The sequence below is a fragment of the Gymnodraco acuticeps genome, unplaced genomic scaffold (assembly GCF_902827175.1).
Source record: "Gymnodraco acuticeps unplaced genomic scaffold, fGymAcu1.1, whole genome shotgun sequence".
NCBI lineage: Eukaryota > Metazoa > Chordata > Actinopteri > Perciformes > Bathydraconidae > Gymnodraco > Gymnodraco acuticeps.
Genome location: NW_022989779.1, coordinates 1,831 through 18,214, shown reverse-complemented (window position 1 = coordinate 18,214; position 16,384 = coordinate 1,831). Strand labels below are relative to the sequence as shown.

General features: G+C 39.4%; 1 protein-coding gene across 3 annotated transcripts in view; it reads left to right on the top strand.

The window, feature by feature from the left end:
- LOC117549296 (partitioning defective 3 homolog) overlaps nucleotides 1-9,665 on the top strand; it is a gene marked incomplete at its 5' end in the record, with an annotated part of 34,402 nt that extends 24,737 nt beyond the window's left edge. For all 3 annotated transcript variants that reach the window (XM_034221082.1, XM_034221075.1, XM_034221067.1), the window contains 1 exon segment: nucleotides 9,533-9,665. In XM_034221082.1, coding sequence (XP_034076973.1) covers nucleotides 9,533-9,595 — 63 coding nt within the window.
- Nucleotides 9,666-16,384: the final 6,719 nt, after the last annotated feature.

Here is a 16,384-nt window from a genome sequence, read left to right as displayed (position 1 = left end):
ATTATCTAGCTGTTTTCTATCTATTAGTATATGCATACTTGTTAAAACATTGTAACCTGAATCTTTACACATATCTTTTCACATAAACGTATAACTGATAAGAGTGAAGACAGTGCTCTCTGCTAGGTGGAGGAGATAGAACGTCAGAGACAGTGACAATACAGTTTTTTAAGAAGAGCATTTGCGGATCCATCAAAATGAAAGGATACATAAGGATGGATAATGGCTGTGCTTTAGCAAACATGGTGGCTTACAATGTGACAGTACTCTTGAATTCACTTGTTTTTCTCCTTAGCCAAGACTTGAATCTGTCACACACACTTCATCATTGTTCTCAGTCAATGCTCCAAAGTCCTAATTTTTGGATTGTGCCCTGTAGTAGAAACAATTCTTAGTTTTTTTTTTAAATGCACAGGATGTTGCAGGAGACACAGTTCAGGAGGTCCTTTTTAAAATCAAAGCTGACAAATCAGGCCCACAGAAATTGAAGTAAGGTTGCAAGATGTTATAGAACTGGTCAGATTTGAGATGTAGAATATGTGTAAGATATTCAAAAGGAACCAACTGAAATACAACTTAAGAGATGAGCCCTTTTCACTAGTCCATCAAGTAATATATTTATCCTAGCAGTGAAATGTAGGACATTATATAATCTTCAGCAGAAGTTAGATTTATTCCTAAAAGTCAAAGACAGCAGTTCTGTCTGTGAACCTTTTGACCAGTGTTTCTGCAGTTTACAGCATGGTGGCTCTTGGACATATGGGGGTAATTGAGGGGTTAAAACAGTGCCTCTGATGAGGGGGATTTACCGTATATATCCTGTGTGTGATACTCAACTTTTGTTCTGGAACATATGGATATCGTTCTGGCATTATTCCAGATATCTTCCCGTCTCCTCAACAATAACCACTGACGATACCTTCCTCCAAATCACCTTTGACCCTCTGTGTGTCAGGAAGAAAACAGATGTAGTTTCAATCAGAGGTTCTCCTTCCTGTGAAGAATGATCTCAGCAGGATGTTTGCTATCAGCGCTAACTCTACAGTCCTGAGCGTTACTCTTCACAAAGCAGCTGTTAAAATCTCATCCGTCTTTACTGCTGATATTAAAAGGGCCATTCACATTTCCATAACTCTCCATTTACATACCGAAGTTGAGTTGTAATTTACCAACCGCAGACTTCACGTCTTCACATCTGGCTCTACCTTCAGCTCACATCTGGACAAGTGCAGGTAATCGGTTGCGTTTTTCGCGCGGCACGCTAGAAGTGTAATTGGCCGGTTAATTTGATTGGCGGTCGTGCCTTCCAGCTGTGTGAATTATCCTCATAATCGAGGAACGTTATGGCAGCGATGTCGTGGATTAATGCGACTGCAGCTGGCTCTTCTCACATGTGCACACACACATTTAGACATGAAGCATGCATCGCTCCATCTGCCTAAAAAAGAAGTGGAGAAAGACTCCGTTTTGTTACTGAGAGGCGCCAACACTGTGGCTAATGTTACATTATGTGTTGGCATGCCACCGTCGGCAGCATTGTGGCGTTGGCATTAAAAGCTACATTCTGATCATTTGAGTTTTGAATGTTTTGAAAGGCTTGCCCAGAAAGCGGTTTCGTCTTTTACTCCCTCTTTGTTTATTTTTAAGTATTGTAATGGAAATATTAGTCGGAGAGTTCAGCTTTTTGTTTGGATCACCTGCTAAGTCTGTTTCTGTTAATATTATCTGAAACTGATGAATCACAATTAAAGCAGATCTACACTAAACGTAAATATATTGATGAAGTGTCTAGTGCACCTTAAAAGAAACCCTATTATCCTTCAGTTTTTCCCTCTCCTGGATGCCTCCGTTAGACTCCTTTGTTTACTTCAGGAACAAAGTGACATCACTATGTAACACACACATTGTATGTGATAAGCTAAGGGGCGGGACATCACAAAGTGGCAGTATGAGAAAAATAAAGAGCTTTTTGAACATTAAAGCATGGAAACATGTCACAGTAAAGGCACTAAATACAAATATGACCCTGGAAATTAGCAGAATATTTCCTCTCCAAAGAATTAAAAGCAAAACTTAATTTTTCTCTTATTGTGGACCTTCTTAAAAATCAATGCAACCCCAGCGCTGAGAGACTGAGATTGAGGAAACGGCGTCTCCTGTCTCCCCCATTTTGTCTCCTCTCACCTCCCTCCTTTCCTGCCCTTTCTAACTCCAAACCTCCAGACTAGTCTCTCTCCTCCTCACCCTTTCCTGGAACATCAACCGCCATAATGGATTCAGTGCCTTTCAGATGTTATCTGTTGTCAGGCGCCTCATTTTAAACATCTCGCCGCCAACAACAACAACAGCCGAGGCAGCGTGATGGAGCAGCTTTAGGTGCAGGGCGTGGATTCTGCAGAACATTTTAATGGACAAGCATCCGTTTTCAAGTAACAGATGCACTTCCAGTAGACGAAGCGATGATTGGAGGGGGAGAGCTACAACTAAACTGAACAATTCCAGTATATCTTTCTCGCTTTCTTCCGGATTAATCGATTGGTTTAAAGTTCATCAGACAGTGTTGAAAATCGTCAAATGTTATTGAATAATAATTTAAAAACTGAAGATCGTTTAGTTTCCAGAAACAGTGCAACAATCAGAGTACTCAATTTCTAATGATATAAATGAGAACAAAAACTAAAATCCTTACATTTCAATAACTCAAACCAGCAGAAGTTGGCCAATTTTGTTTGATAAATAGCTTTGGTTGTCATGTTATTGAAATTATTGTCTATTCCACAAATTAAAGTTTTAGCACAAGACAAAAAAGCGTTACCATTTATTTTTGGGGAGTAGATTGAGTAGAGAATTAGGATAACCTCATCTTGGCTTGACTATTATGCCATAGTGTAGGTATACTATCAATGTTTATGCCCTAGAGAAATATACAATTATTAATGGCAACCCCTTTTAGAAGTGAAGATAAAGTCATTTGTTCTGGGAATGTCATTTTCGAGCCTGAGGCCTGAAAAACAGGCTCAGGGCTCAACTGGTTAAGTTCAATACACTGTGCAGTGGCGAACCGTGTCTATCACAACTGGACGTTCTGTAGACACACCCCCCCACACCCCCCCCCCTCCGCGGCATTATAATGTCCGTCTTTTCACTGAATTGTCGTCTTGAAAAGGGTACTCACAACAATTCCGCAACAACTTCATCTTCACCTGTTGCACTTGTCATTTCAACGTTAGAAGCAATAAAACGGCATGAATTGCTTCATCGCATTCATCTAGATCCTCTGTCTCGAGCCAGTTAACGAGCGGGCCTTCTAGAATACCCTGGAACCGAGGGGAACTCTGAAAGAACACGCCCATTGGTTACAAATCAATATATGATTGGTTGATCGAACTGTCAGTCCAAAAGTACGCTCTCATTCGGTGCAACGGCCAGAGCATTCTATCAAGGATGTAGAATACCTTGTTGAAGGATATTCTACCCAGAGACCCAGAACAAGATCTGATTGGTTGCTTTCTTTTCTAACACAAAACCACTGAAATGCGTAGAGCATGGTCCGAGAAGGACAAACAAATCAACGTAACACTGTAATATTACAGACCAACAACACAGATATGATTCTCATTTATTCATTTTATATACATTTTATTTATATAATTAAATCGATTTTTTGTTGGTTTTATCTGAGTGTTCCAGGGTATTCTCTGAATACCTTGAAGGTCCTGACGGTTTGCCACTACTGTAATGTTACTAGGCAACATTTGTGCAGAGGCATACTCAATCATGACAACTTGCATAGTAACACCAAGAGACATGGATAAATAAAAAACCCACATATTGTGTAATTCACACAATACACAGAACTGTATTCATGACTCATATTATCGCTAGTAGTGAATTATCTGTGTGCAAACGTAAAAGAGAGAGATGATGTTGAGGAGGATAACAGTCAAGGCTACATGCTGATCTCAGTGTGGCTCAATGGAGCTTAAGAATATCTGATGTTTTTGGTACAATAGCTGTATTCCTTTTATTTCTCCTCTCTTTGTACAGTTATGAAAAGTGCAATTAATCAGATAAAAAAGCATATATATTCTGTGGACAGCTTTTAGAGCTGAGGTTTGATGGGTTTTGAGGTTAGCATGGCATGACTCATCCTGAGAGAGAGAGCTCTGTCGACAAAACACAACAAGTGGAGTGGAAAAAGCACTCACTTCTGGAAATTGGTCCAATGACCCAAAAATCACTCACTTTTTACTAGCAGTAATCCACTAGAGGCTGTCATCGCTTGTTGTGTTTAAAATAATATAAAAACATCTTCCCCTCAGTCCATGTTATGATTGGAAAAAATAACTAATTTGCACTTTGATTACTGGTGTTACGATGTAAGGCAAGGCAAGTTTATTTATATAGCACTTTTCAACACAAGGCAATTCAAAGTGCTTTACAAAAAATGAAAGACATTAAGAAAACGGCATTTAAAATCAGTCATTAAAAAGAAAAGCTAATAAAATAAACATTAAAAGAAAAAATACATGTATAAAAGTTACAGTGTAGTTTAAGATGTGAATAGTTCAATTAAAAGCAGCGACAAAAAGAAAAGTCTTCAGCCTGGATTTAAAAGTAGTCAGAGTTGCAGCGGACCTGCAGGTTTCTGGGAGTTTGTTCCAGATATTTGGAGCATAATAACTGAACACTGCTTCTCCATGTTTAGTTCTGACTCTGGGGACAGAAAGCTGACCAGTCCCTGAAGACCTGAGAGATCTGGATGGTTCATAATTTAGCAGGAGGTCAGAAATGTATTTTGGGCCTAAACCATTCAAAGCTTTATAAACCAGCAGCAGTATTTAGAAATCTATTCTTTGACACACAGGAAGCCAGTGTAAAGACTTCAGAACAGGAGTGATGTGATCCACTTTCTTAGTGTCAGTGAGGACTCGAGCAGCGGCGTTCTGAATCAGCTGCAGCTTCCTAATAGATTTTTTAGTGAGACCTGTGAAGACACCATTGCAGTAGTTGAGTCTACTGAAGATAAAAGCATGGACAAGTTTTTCCAAATCCTGCTGTGACATTAGTCTTTTAATCCTAGATATGTTCTTTAGGTGATAGTAGGCTGATTTAGTAACTGTTTTAATGTGACTGTTGAAACTCAGGTCAGAGTCCATGACAACACCTAGATTTCTGGCTTTATCTGTTGTTTTGAACATTGCACACTGAAGCTCAGCGCTAACTTTTATACGTTCTGCCTTGGCTCCAAAAACCATTACCTCAGTTTTATCTTTGTTTAATTGGAGAAAGTTCTGACACATCCAGTCATTGATTTGTTCAATGCACTTACTCAGTGTTTGAATTGGAGCATAGTCTCCTGGTGAAATTGTTACCTAAATGTGTGTCATCTGCATAGCTATGGTAACTTATTTTGTTGTTCTTCATTATCTGAGCCAGTGGTAGCATGTAGATGTTAAAGGGAAGAGGCCCCAGGATGGAGCCTTGAGGAACCCCACATGTCATATTTGTCAACTCAGATGTGTATTTACCTATAGAAACAAAGTTGTTTCTGTCCTTTAAGTAGGATTCAAACCAATTTAGAACTGTTTCCGAAAGTCCCACCCAGTTTTCCAGTCGGTCTAGTAATATGCTGTGGTCAACAGTGTCACACGCAGCACTGAGATCTGAGAGCTACATCTGAGATGTAGGCAAAAGTAATCATTGTTACAGCATTATTCTTATCTATGATTGAGAAATATGCTCATTTTCAGGTGTATATCAGTATGTAGTGTCTCTACTTTAAAGAGTCCTCTCCTGCTGATGTTCAGGTGTATATCAGTATGTAGTGTCTCTACTTTAAAGAGTCCTCTCCTGCTGATGTTCAGGTGTATATCAGTGTGTAGTGTCTCTACTTTAAAGAGTCCTCTCCTGCTGATGTTCAGGTGTATATCAGTATGTAGTGTCTCTACTTTAAAGAGTCCTCTCCTGCTGATGTTCAGATGTATATCAGTATGTAGTGTCTCTACTTTAAAGAGTCCTCTCCTGCTGATGTTCAGGTGTATATCAGTATGTAGTGTCTCTACTTTAAAGAGTCCTCTCCTGCTGATGTTCAGATGTATATCAGTATGTAGTGTCTCTACTTTAAAGAGTCCTCTCCTGCTGATGTTCAGGTGTATATCAGTATGTAGTGTCTCTACTTTAAAGAGTCCTCTCCTGCTGATGTTCAGGTGTATATCAGTATGTAGTGTCTCTACTTTAAAGAGTCCTCTCCTGCTGATGTTCAGGTGTATATCAGTATGTAGTGTCTCTACTTTAAAGAGTCCTCTCCTGCTGATGTTAAGGTGTATATCAGTATGTAGGGTCTCTACTTTAAAGAGTCCTCTCCTGCTGATGTTCAGGTGTATATCAGTATGTAGTGTCTCTACTTTAAAGAGTCCTCTCCTGCTGATGTTCAGGTGTATATCAGTATATAGTGTCTCTACTTTAAAGAGTCCTCTCCTGCTGATGTTCAGGTGTATATCAGTATGTAGTGTCTCTACTTTAAAGAGTCCTCTCCTGCTGATGTTCAGATGTATATCAGTATGTAGTGTCTCTACTTTAAAGAGTCCTCTCCTGCTGATGTTCAGGTGTATATCAGTATGTAGTGTCCTCTACTTTAAAGAGTCCTCTCCTGCTGATGTTTCAGGTGTATATCAGTATGTAGTGTCTCTACTTTAAAGAGTCCTCTCCTGCTGATGTTCAGGTGTATATCAGTGTGTAGTGTCTCTACTTTAAAGAGTCCTCTCCTGCTGATGTTCAGGTGTATATCAGTATGTAGTGTCTCTACTTTAAAGAGTCCTCTCCTGCTGATGTTCAGATGTATATCAGTATGTAGTGTCTCTACTTTAAAGAGTCCTCTCCTGCTGATGTTCAGGTGTATATCAGTATGTAGTGTCTCTACTTTAAAGAGTCCTCTCCTGCTGATGTTCAGATGTATATCAGTATGTAGTGTCTCTACTTTAAAGAGTCCTCTCCTGCTGATGTTCAGGTGTATATCAGTATGTAGTGTCTCTACTTTAAAGAGTCCTCTCCTGCTGATGTTCAGGTGTATATCAGTATGTAGTGTCTCTACTTTAAAGAGTCCTCTCCTGCTGATGTTCAGGTGTATATCAGTATGTAGTGTCTCTACTTTAAAGAGTCCTCTCCTGCTGATGTTCAGGTGTATATCAGTATGTAGGGTCTCTACTTTAAAGAGTCCTCTCCTGCTGATGTTCAGGTGTATATCAGTATGTAGTGTCTCTACTTTAAAGAGTCCTCTCCTGCTGATGTTCAGGTGTATATCAGTATATAGTGTCTCTACTTTAAAGAGTCCTCTCCTGCTGATGTTCAGGTGTATATCAGTATGTAGTGTCTCTACTTTAAAGAGTCCTCTCCTGCTGATGTTCAGATGTATATCAGTATGTAGTGTCTCTACTTTAAAGAGTCCTCTCCTGCTGATGTTCAGGTGTATATCAGTATGTAGTGTCTCTACTTTAAAGAGTCCTCTCCTGCTGATGTTCAGGGTGTATATCAGTATGTAGTGTCTCTACTTTAAAGAGTCCTCTCCTGCTGATGTTCAGGTGTATATCAGTATGTAGTGTCTCTACTTTAAAGAGTCCTCTCCTGCTGATGTTCAGGTGTATATCAGTATGTAGTGTCTCTACATTAAAGAGTCCTCTCCTGCTGATGTTCAGATGTATATCAGTATGTAGTGTCTCTACTTTAAAGAGTCCTCTCCTGCTGATGTTCAGGTGTATATCAGTATGTAGTGTCTCTACTTTAAAGAGTCCTCTCCTGCTGATGTTCAGGTGTATATCAGTATGTAGTGTCTCTACTTTAAAGAGTCCTCTCCTGCTGATGTTCAGGTGTATATCAGTATGTAGTGTCTCTACTTTAAAGAGTCCTCTCCTGCTGATGTTCAGGTGTATATCAGTATATAGTGTCTCTACTTTAAAGAGTCCTCTCCTGCTGATGTTCAGGTGTATATCAGTATGTAGTGTCTCTACTTTAAAGAGTCCTCTCCTGCTGATGTTCAGATGTATATCAGTATGTAGTGTCTCTACTTTAAAGAGTCCTCTCCTGCTGATGTTCAGGTGTATATCAGTATGTAGTGTCTCTACTTTAAAGAGTCCTCTCCTGCTGATGTTCAGGGTGTATATCAGTATGTAGTGTCTCTACTTTAAAGAGTCCTCTCCTGCTGATGTTCAGGTGTATATCAGTATGTAGTGTCTCTACTTTAAAGAGTCCTCTCCTGCTGATGTTCAGGTGTATATCAGTATGTAGTGTCTCTACATTAAAGAGTCCTCTCCTGCTGATGTTCAGGTGTATATCAGTATGTAGTGTATCTACTTTAAAGAGTCCTCTCCTGCTGATGTTCAGGTGTATATCAGTATGTAGTGTCTCTACTTTAAAGAGTCCTCTCCTGCTGATGTTCAGATGTATATCAGTATGTAGTGTCTCTACTTTAAAGAGACCTCTCCTGCTGATGTTCAGGTGTATATCAGTATGTAGTGTCTCTACTTTAAAGAGTCCTCTCCTGCTGATGTTCAGGTGTATATCAGTATGTAGTGTCTCTACTTTAAAGAGTCCTCTCCTGCTGATGTTCAGGGTGTATATCAGTATGTAGTGTCTCTACTTTAAAGAGTCCTCTCCTGCTGATGTTCAGGTGTATATCAGTATGTATTGTCTCTACTGTGACATGTCTCCATGCTCTAATGTTCAACAAACTCTTTATTTTTCTCATACTGCCTGTGCTGCAGCACCTCTTTTTACCCTCTGGCCATTTCTCAATGTCGAGTATAACTGCTGCAGAGCAACTATTTCAAGTATACTACGTCATAGAGTGGCGCAGAATGCTGGGCATTTAACATGCATTTAAACAGCCCTTCGGCGCCACTCGATGACATACTGTAGTATACTTGAAATAGTTGCTCTGCAGCAAGTTTACTCGACATTGAGAAACGGCCATTGTCTGAAACCAGAGCCCAGTCTGCGCTGATCGGTAGCTGGCTGGCTCTGTTATGATAGGTCAACCACTTAGAGATGTCCCGCTCCTTAGCCTATCACGTACAATGTGTTGGATCGCTAGCCAATAGAAGTGAAAGTGTTACCTATTGATGTCACTATTTTCCAGAAGTAAACAAACAAGTTAATGGACTCTGCCGCTCGCTAATACTTGTATTTAGATGGTATTTCAACCCATATTCATAATTTTTTCGAATATTGTGCTTCCTGCGATTTTAATATTATTTATTTATTGTGATTTCAATAACGTTTCGATAAATGTTGCAGCTGCTTTTGAGAAGACCTAATATATACTTCATTTATTATCAAATGTGCCCATTCTTAGTTGCATTTATGCTTTGTTCAACCCCTCAGCCTTTATATTTGCATCCTTAAATGTCCATGTTATATATAAGGCCACCTTACTCTGTATTTTGTTGCCTCATCATATTCTTGTATTGACTTCTAGAGTGTATTTTATCCAAGCGGCCCTTATCTCTAACTTGTTGACTTTGATTTCTCCCTTTAGCATCCGAGGCAGCCGGCGACAGCAGTGAAACCCCATTGGCTGATTGAGGTAACTGCTGCATGACATCACCAGCTGGGGCCATTACGCTGTATAGGGAAAAAACATTAGAGGCAAATTAGATACTTTGGGTGGCTTCACAAATAGACTGGGAGTCATTTACCCAACGTATTGCTTCTCCAATGGTCTGTAGAAACAAAACACTTCGTTGGGTCTCTTTCTCAGCAGATCTCAGCCCTTTATTTGTCATTGTATGTCTCTTTGTTACCTACCTCAACTGTCTTCCTGTCTCTTTCTCTCTCTCTCACTCACTCACACACACACACACACACACACACACACACACACACACACACACACACACACACACACACACACACACACACACACACACACACACACTTTAAGACACAAATCCTCTCCCCTGCTCCTGGCTTTTACAATAGAGCACTGATCAAAGGCATCCGTCTTTACATGCCTGCCCTGATAGTTCCATAATGGGCCCATAACGTGAACATTGGGCTCCATTGTTTACGCTATTAGTCACACAGGCTTATGGAAAATTACTGCGATGCTATATTGAAAAGCCATCAGCAGCGGCGGCGGTAATGCTGCAGCAGCTCCGTGCCAAGATGCTATCTATCACACGTGCATGTTTCCTCTCCTCTCTGCACACAAAGCTGTTATGAAACGGCAATCTGTTAGCACGTCGTCGTCGTGTAATGATGAAGGCTTCCTTGATGACATGATATAGGGTTCAGCATAGCGGAACATGTGTTGGCTGTTCATGATACAACATAAATATTATATATACCATGACTGATAAGACGACACAGTGCAGCAGAAGGGTTTGTTTATCTAAGGACACTAAGGATAATAATAAGCTACTTGATTTTATATTATAATTGAATGATACGCATATTATCTACTAATGGCTACGTTGGTATTTTATTAAACCTATATGCAGAAGCCCATTTTGCGTTATGTACCCCTTACCTTAATTGCAGATTTAATTATCTTCTTAATTAAGGGACATTTTAATTATCAGATTTATTATAAAAATATATTGCAACTGTGTTTTTTGTTTGTTTGTTTTTAAATCGCATGGTCTAACGATTTGTCCACCGAGGCTTAAATAATATCTTATTATTTTAAATAATTTAACAGCATTTATAGTAGCTATAACTCGACCAGCTACAACATTAAGAACCTGTTAATGCATCATTTAGAATAACCCAATTATACTATAAAACCTTTGTAAATAATTAAATATTATGGATCATTTCGCCTTCTTAAACTTTTGTACATATTCCTGATAAAACTTTTTCCAAGTAACAATATTACTTCTGATTGAGTGCTTTTACATTGAGTGCTGTTGCTTTCACCTAACAAAGGGTCCTAACACCTCTGCTGTGTCTGCATAGATAGAGCTTGTAACAGGGAGTTATTATAAGAGTTTCACAACTTTATATTATTATTAGCGCAATAGGAGAGCCACAGTGATTAACGCTTGGCACCGGGCTCGATATATTTTTCTATGTTGTGTGGCGGCCTCATGGTGACACATACGAGTCAATCAGAGAGGCCGATTCACCACAGAACAGGCTCTGCGGCTTAATTAAAGTGATGTTTCAAACTGCCACCTGGCACACACACACACACACACACATTACAGCCACCCATACAGCACACTACACACACACCATCACACACTGGCAGTACACGGAAACATACACCAAGTCCTTTTACACATTAGCCATATGGCTCACTTCACACACCTCCGATGCACATACACGACTACACACTCACACTTAAGTGTACTCACACACTAGCGCACACATACGTGGAGCGACTTGGAGCAGCTGCTGGTGTAATTGCTCGGGGTTGGATGAGGTTATAAATGTTTTTCAGTGGGTTGTGCAGCTCTAAAGAGAGGGCAGCTTATTAGTTTGGGACAACAAGTGAGAGTGTGTGTATCAATCGATTCTTCCCCTGTATGCTATGGTCGTCATTTGTCAGTGGTGTGTGTTGGCAGTTGACAGGATGCTAGCTATCACATACACAGTGTATAGAGGATGATATTTAAGGGAAGGATCATGCTGTTGTGTGTGTTTGTGTGCACGTATTTGTGATACAACAATGAACAACCTGGACCACCAAAACTTGTCTTATAACATTGAGGTTTGTTTAAAAGTCTCAGAGGAAACAAATGTCATTTCACACAGACAACAGACACATGTTCACCTAGTGTCTTGGGTCTGCTTGTTTAACTAACTTGTATGACATTTAGTCAAACATGTCTAACGGGGAAATTAACCTGGAAATGACTACTGTTTGTTTTCAATCAACAGTGTGTAATGCTCATCAACTATCACGCTAACTGCTAACAGTCTGCGATTAGCTACACAATTTGACTAGCTGGAATCACCACTCTCTATTGTTGTTGAAAGTCAGAAAGCTTTGTAGCTCTTCAAACATCAAAACGAGTGGTGTTTCTTTCTAGTGGAAATCCTAAATACTGAATGGAGCCTGTAACGATACACATGTTAGTTTGTCACTTTAGCGGCTTGAGCTAAAGTTACGTTAGCTTCACAGCCTGATAAGACAAGCTTCAAATAATGATAACAGATTACCTTGAAGATTTTAAATACTGTTGTGCTACCAAGCTAACCACCAAGTAGGCAACTTCTCTGTTTGTCTATTTTCAACAGGAAAGTGAAAGAATATATATTTTTACAGCTTCTGTTTAGGACTATTGATGGTTACACTTAAACACTTTCATTTTGCAGTTTGAACTACTCACAGAAGATTTGAAAATGACAACAAATCTGCTTCACGATCATTCATGTTTTTGAGTTATAATCAATGTCCTGCTTTCTGTGCTGTTGTTAGTCCAATTTAATTAGCCTTCCATTACATTTCAGGCTAAATTAAATAGCCTTGAGGTCTTAACACAATTAAAAACCTGTTGTTATTTTTCCGCATCACTTCCTTTACAATGTGTCTGATATGATATCATAACATGTCTACACCCCAAAAACATAGGCTTTCAGTGTTTCCCCCCCCCGGCAAGAAAAGCCAAAGGCCCCTATTCGGGTGGCCCAATCATCCACCCCCCCCCCTCAAATAATGGCTACTGTAGACAGCGTTCTTGTTGCTCTGTGTTGCGTTGTTAATGAGTGAGACACACCGGAGTTGAGGATCTGTGGGGTTTATTCTCCCAAAAATATAATTTACAATTCAGGCATTTAGCAGACGCCTTATTCCAAAGCGACTTACAATGACCGATTACAGGGACATTCTCCCTGGAGTAACTGAGGGCTAAGTGCCTTACTCAAGGGCACACTAGTAGTGGTGTTCCAGGCAGGATGTGAACTCGCAACCTTCCGATCATCAGCCCACCTCACTATCCATTAGACCACAAATAAATCAATATATGGGAAACACTGCGTTACCTAAAGATAAAGATGGACGCCACATATTTTAATATTTGCCTGATGCCTTGCAGTGACGTTAAGCCTGCTTAAATCACATGATAAAATACAAAAATTCATAAAGTCATGTGTTTGAATACATACGTTTATGTTATTAGATAGGAATTAGCTTAAAGATTCATCAACAGAATCGACTAATTTACACCTATAGATGCACACATACCGGCCTTCTCTCTCTCGTTCACTTTCTCACACACCTGCCGTCCTTTCTTCCTCCATGCTGTGCCACAGGTATTTGCTATGCATGGCCTATCAGCATGCAGCAGTGAGACGTGTCAGAAAGGGTGAGAGAGAGTGAAAAATCTGAGCTGTGAATCGAAGAAAAAGGAGAACAAAGAAAATATAAGAGGTAGGGAGTTGAGGAAAAGATGAAGACGAGCGAGACAGCTTTTTTACTTTTGGTCATATATTGAAGATACAGTAGCAAGGGGTGAGAGGGATAAGGAGGAAGGTAAGGGGGAGAATGGGAGTGGCAAATGTAGTGATATACAGTTAGGGAGGGAGAGGACGTATAAATACAAATAGATAGTTTGTGCTACAGTAAGCAGCCAACAAAGCTCACGCCTGACTTCCCTCGACCAATGACACCCTTCACTGCCTCCTTCTCACCTCCCTCTCTTAAAGGAAGGAAGTTAGAGAAAGAAAATGGGGGTAATAGACAGGGGATCGGAAACAAATGAAATTAGCATTGGAAGATGATTTTTTTAAACGAAGCATGAAGAGAGCAGTAAAAGAGACAGGTGAAAAAAGGTGGAGAGACGAGAGAGGTGGCAGCGTCTGTCTCCTTTTGTGTTCCACATGGATTCATCCCTTTCTGTCGGCCTTTCATTCACACTCGCTCGCTCTGTCATTGTCATGCTGGCACTCTCTTTTCACCCTTTTCTTTCCGGCTCCTCGACTTTTCACCCTCCTCTCGAGCCCATCACTCTGAGCTTTCTTTTCTCCCTCCTCTGCCTGAGTTTTATTTTTTTGGCTTTTTCTATTATAAGTAGGTCCTTTTAAAAGAAGGCTACATCTTTGTAAGAAAATATCTCATTTAGATTTTTCTGTGCCATATATTATTCATTCATTAATCTCCAAGCCAGTTTTGATATGAAAACAAGGTACTTTTGTATTAAAGTATGACCACAAACTGCAGATATCAGTTGCTTATTTAGTTGTATTTAATGTGATACGCCTGGAACATTAACTACTGTTAGCTTTACAATACATGTTTGTCTTGTTTGCTAAGAACCAAGCTAACTGCTAACTACCTGTCTGCGATTAGCGACACAATGTGACTAGCTATAATCAGCACTTTGTACAGATGTCAGATTAGCGGTTTAAGCTTAAACTACGTTAGCATCACATACCAATAACATTAGCGGCTACACTGTTTTTTTTAGGGTAACATATTGATACACGTTTTGACTAAAGCTAAGTGTTAACTCTCCGCCAACTGTCGGTTACCTAAGTGACGGCTAATTTGTCTCACATTTTGTCTTTTTTAATGGCCCCTTGATACAGATGTTAGCTTCAACGGCTTGAGCTATACGTTAGCATCACAGACTGATAAACTGCTTTAAGATAACATGCTTTAAATAATGATTCAAGTTTAACTTCATGCTGCTAGCCATCAATCTACAACTAACAAGCTAACCAATGAGAAGGCTAGTGCACTGTTTGCACTTTTTAAACAGAAAATAACTGTTTTTACAGCTTTTATTTAGGACTGCTGTTGACTAAGCATTAACAGTTTCATTTTTAATTAGCCTTAAAGGTGGGGTAGGTAAGTTTGAGAAACCGGCTCGAGATACACTTTTGTTATATTCCATGGAATGCGTCTTAACATCCCGATAGCAATGAATATCTGAAGTGCTTTGACAACAATCCATAAAGAAAGTCATATGTGGGCAATAGAGTCTAGCTGCAGACCGCAGCAAGGAGGCGGATCGTATAGCGGCGTTTCCTAAAGGGTTATGAACCCCCACGTATTTCTTAAAGGTATATGACGCTCTCTGTTTCTCATTTATTTTAATGCTTTGAATGAATCATAAACGAACTTTGAAAAATAATAATTATAATTAATTTGCATAAAGAATCAAGAGTATACAACCCACAGAGAAGACAAATTCCTCAATTGTAGGCATATCATTGTTCACTGTTTGTGCAGTGGTAGTAATTATTATTCAAATCAATCAACTGTTTTATGGAAGATATTGCTGTATATCATTTAACAACATGAGTAGAGGTTTCTGTACACCTAAAATACTGAAGTTTAAGTTACTGTCCTGATATGTATCATTCATTTGTTCATGTTGTGTCTGGTGGTAAGATTAATAAAAAAAAATATATACAGTACATACAAAGAGGAAAGTCTTTATTAAACAAACATGTTATTCTTGGAAGGTGCCTCCAGCATCATAGAAACAGTCAATGCTGCAGAATCCTGCCAGCTCATCTTTTCTGATGATGCCATAACTAATGTTACATAATTATAGAAGACACATCCGAAGTGTTATTTTTACATATTGATTAGCAGCCGACATTTACTGAAAGGATGCGTCCGTCTCTCGTCTGGTTCATTACAACTAGTAGTTACAAACTGTTACAGTTACAACCTTAATCAGTACCCGCACATCTTATTACTCAATTCAACCAACCAAGCTAGCCATGTTGTCTATCCGAATCCATACCATATTATTTGATTAAGTTACAGTATGTAGGGCAGGCCTACTTATATTTCCAAGATAATACAAGAGTACACAACAGTACACTAGCATCATGCTAAGTGCTGGTTAGCATCACAGCATATACGCTAACCTTAGGTCAATTAGATGATCAGCTTTGGTAACACAAATCAGTATTGTTACCGAGTCTGATAATCTATTGACCTATCTAAAGCTTAACGTTATTACAACAGTAGAGTAGGCCTGGTTGCAAACGGGACTATAGGCCAACGTGTTTTATAGCATCATGCTAAGTTAGCATTAATACCACAAACATTTTTACCACATACAACTATTATTTACTTTATTAACGCTAACGAGGTTGGACAGTCGATGTTGTACTTTGATAACGAGACAATTGTGTGTTAAGAAAAATGACATTACAATAAAATATAAACATGCATTTCTAGGAAAATACTATTACCGCTGTTTCAACTTGTTGTTCGGCCATCGTGAAAGAACGAATGACTTATTCTGCGAGGATTTATAAAAGCAGCTGGAATCCCCTTAAATTGCATTACTGTCACCTACAGTATGTATTTCTGCTGATGGTCATTCTATTGGATAAAAAAAGTTAGGAAACGCCCCCTATACGATCCGCCCCTATACGATCCCGCCCCTATACGATCCGCCCTCCTTGCTGCGGTCTGCAG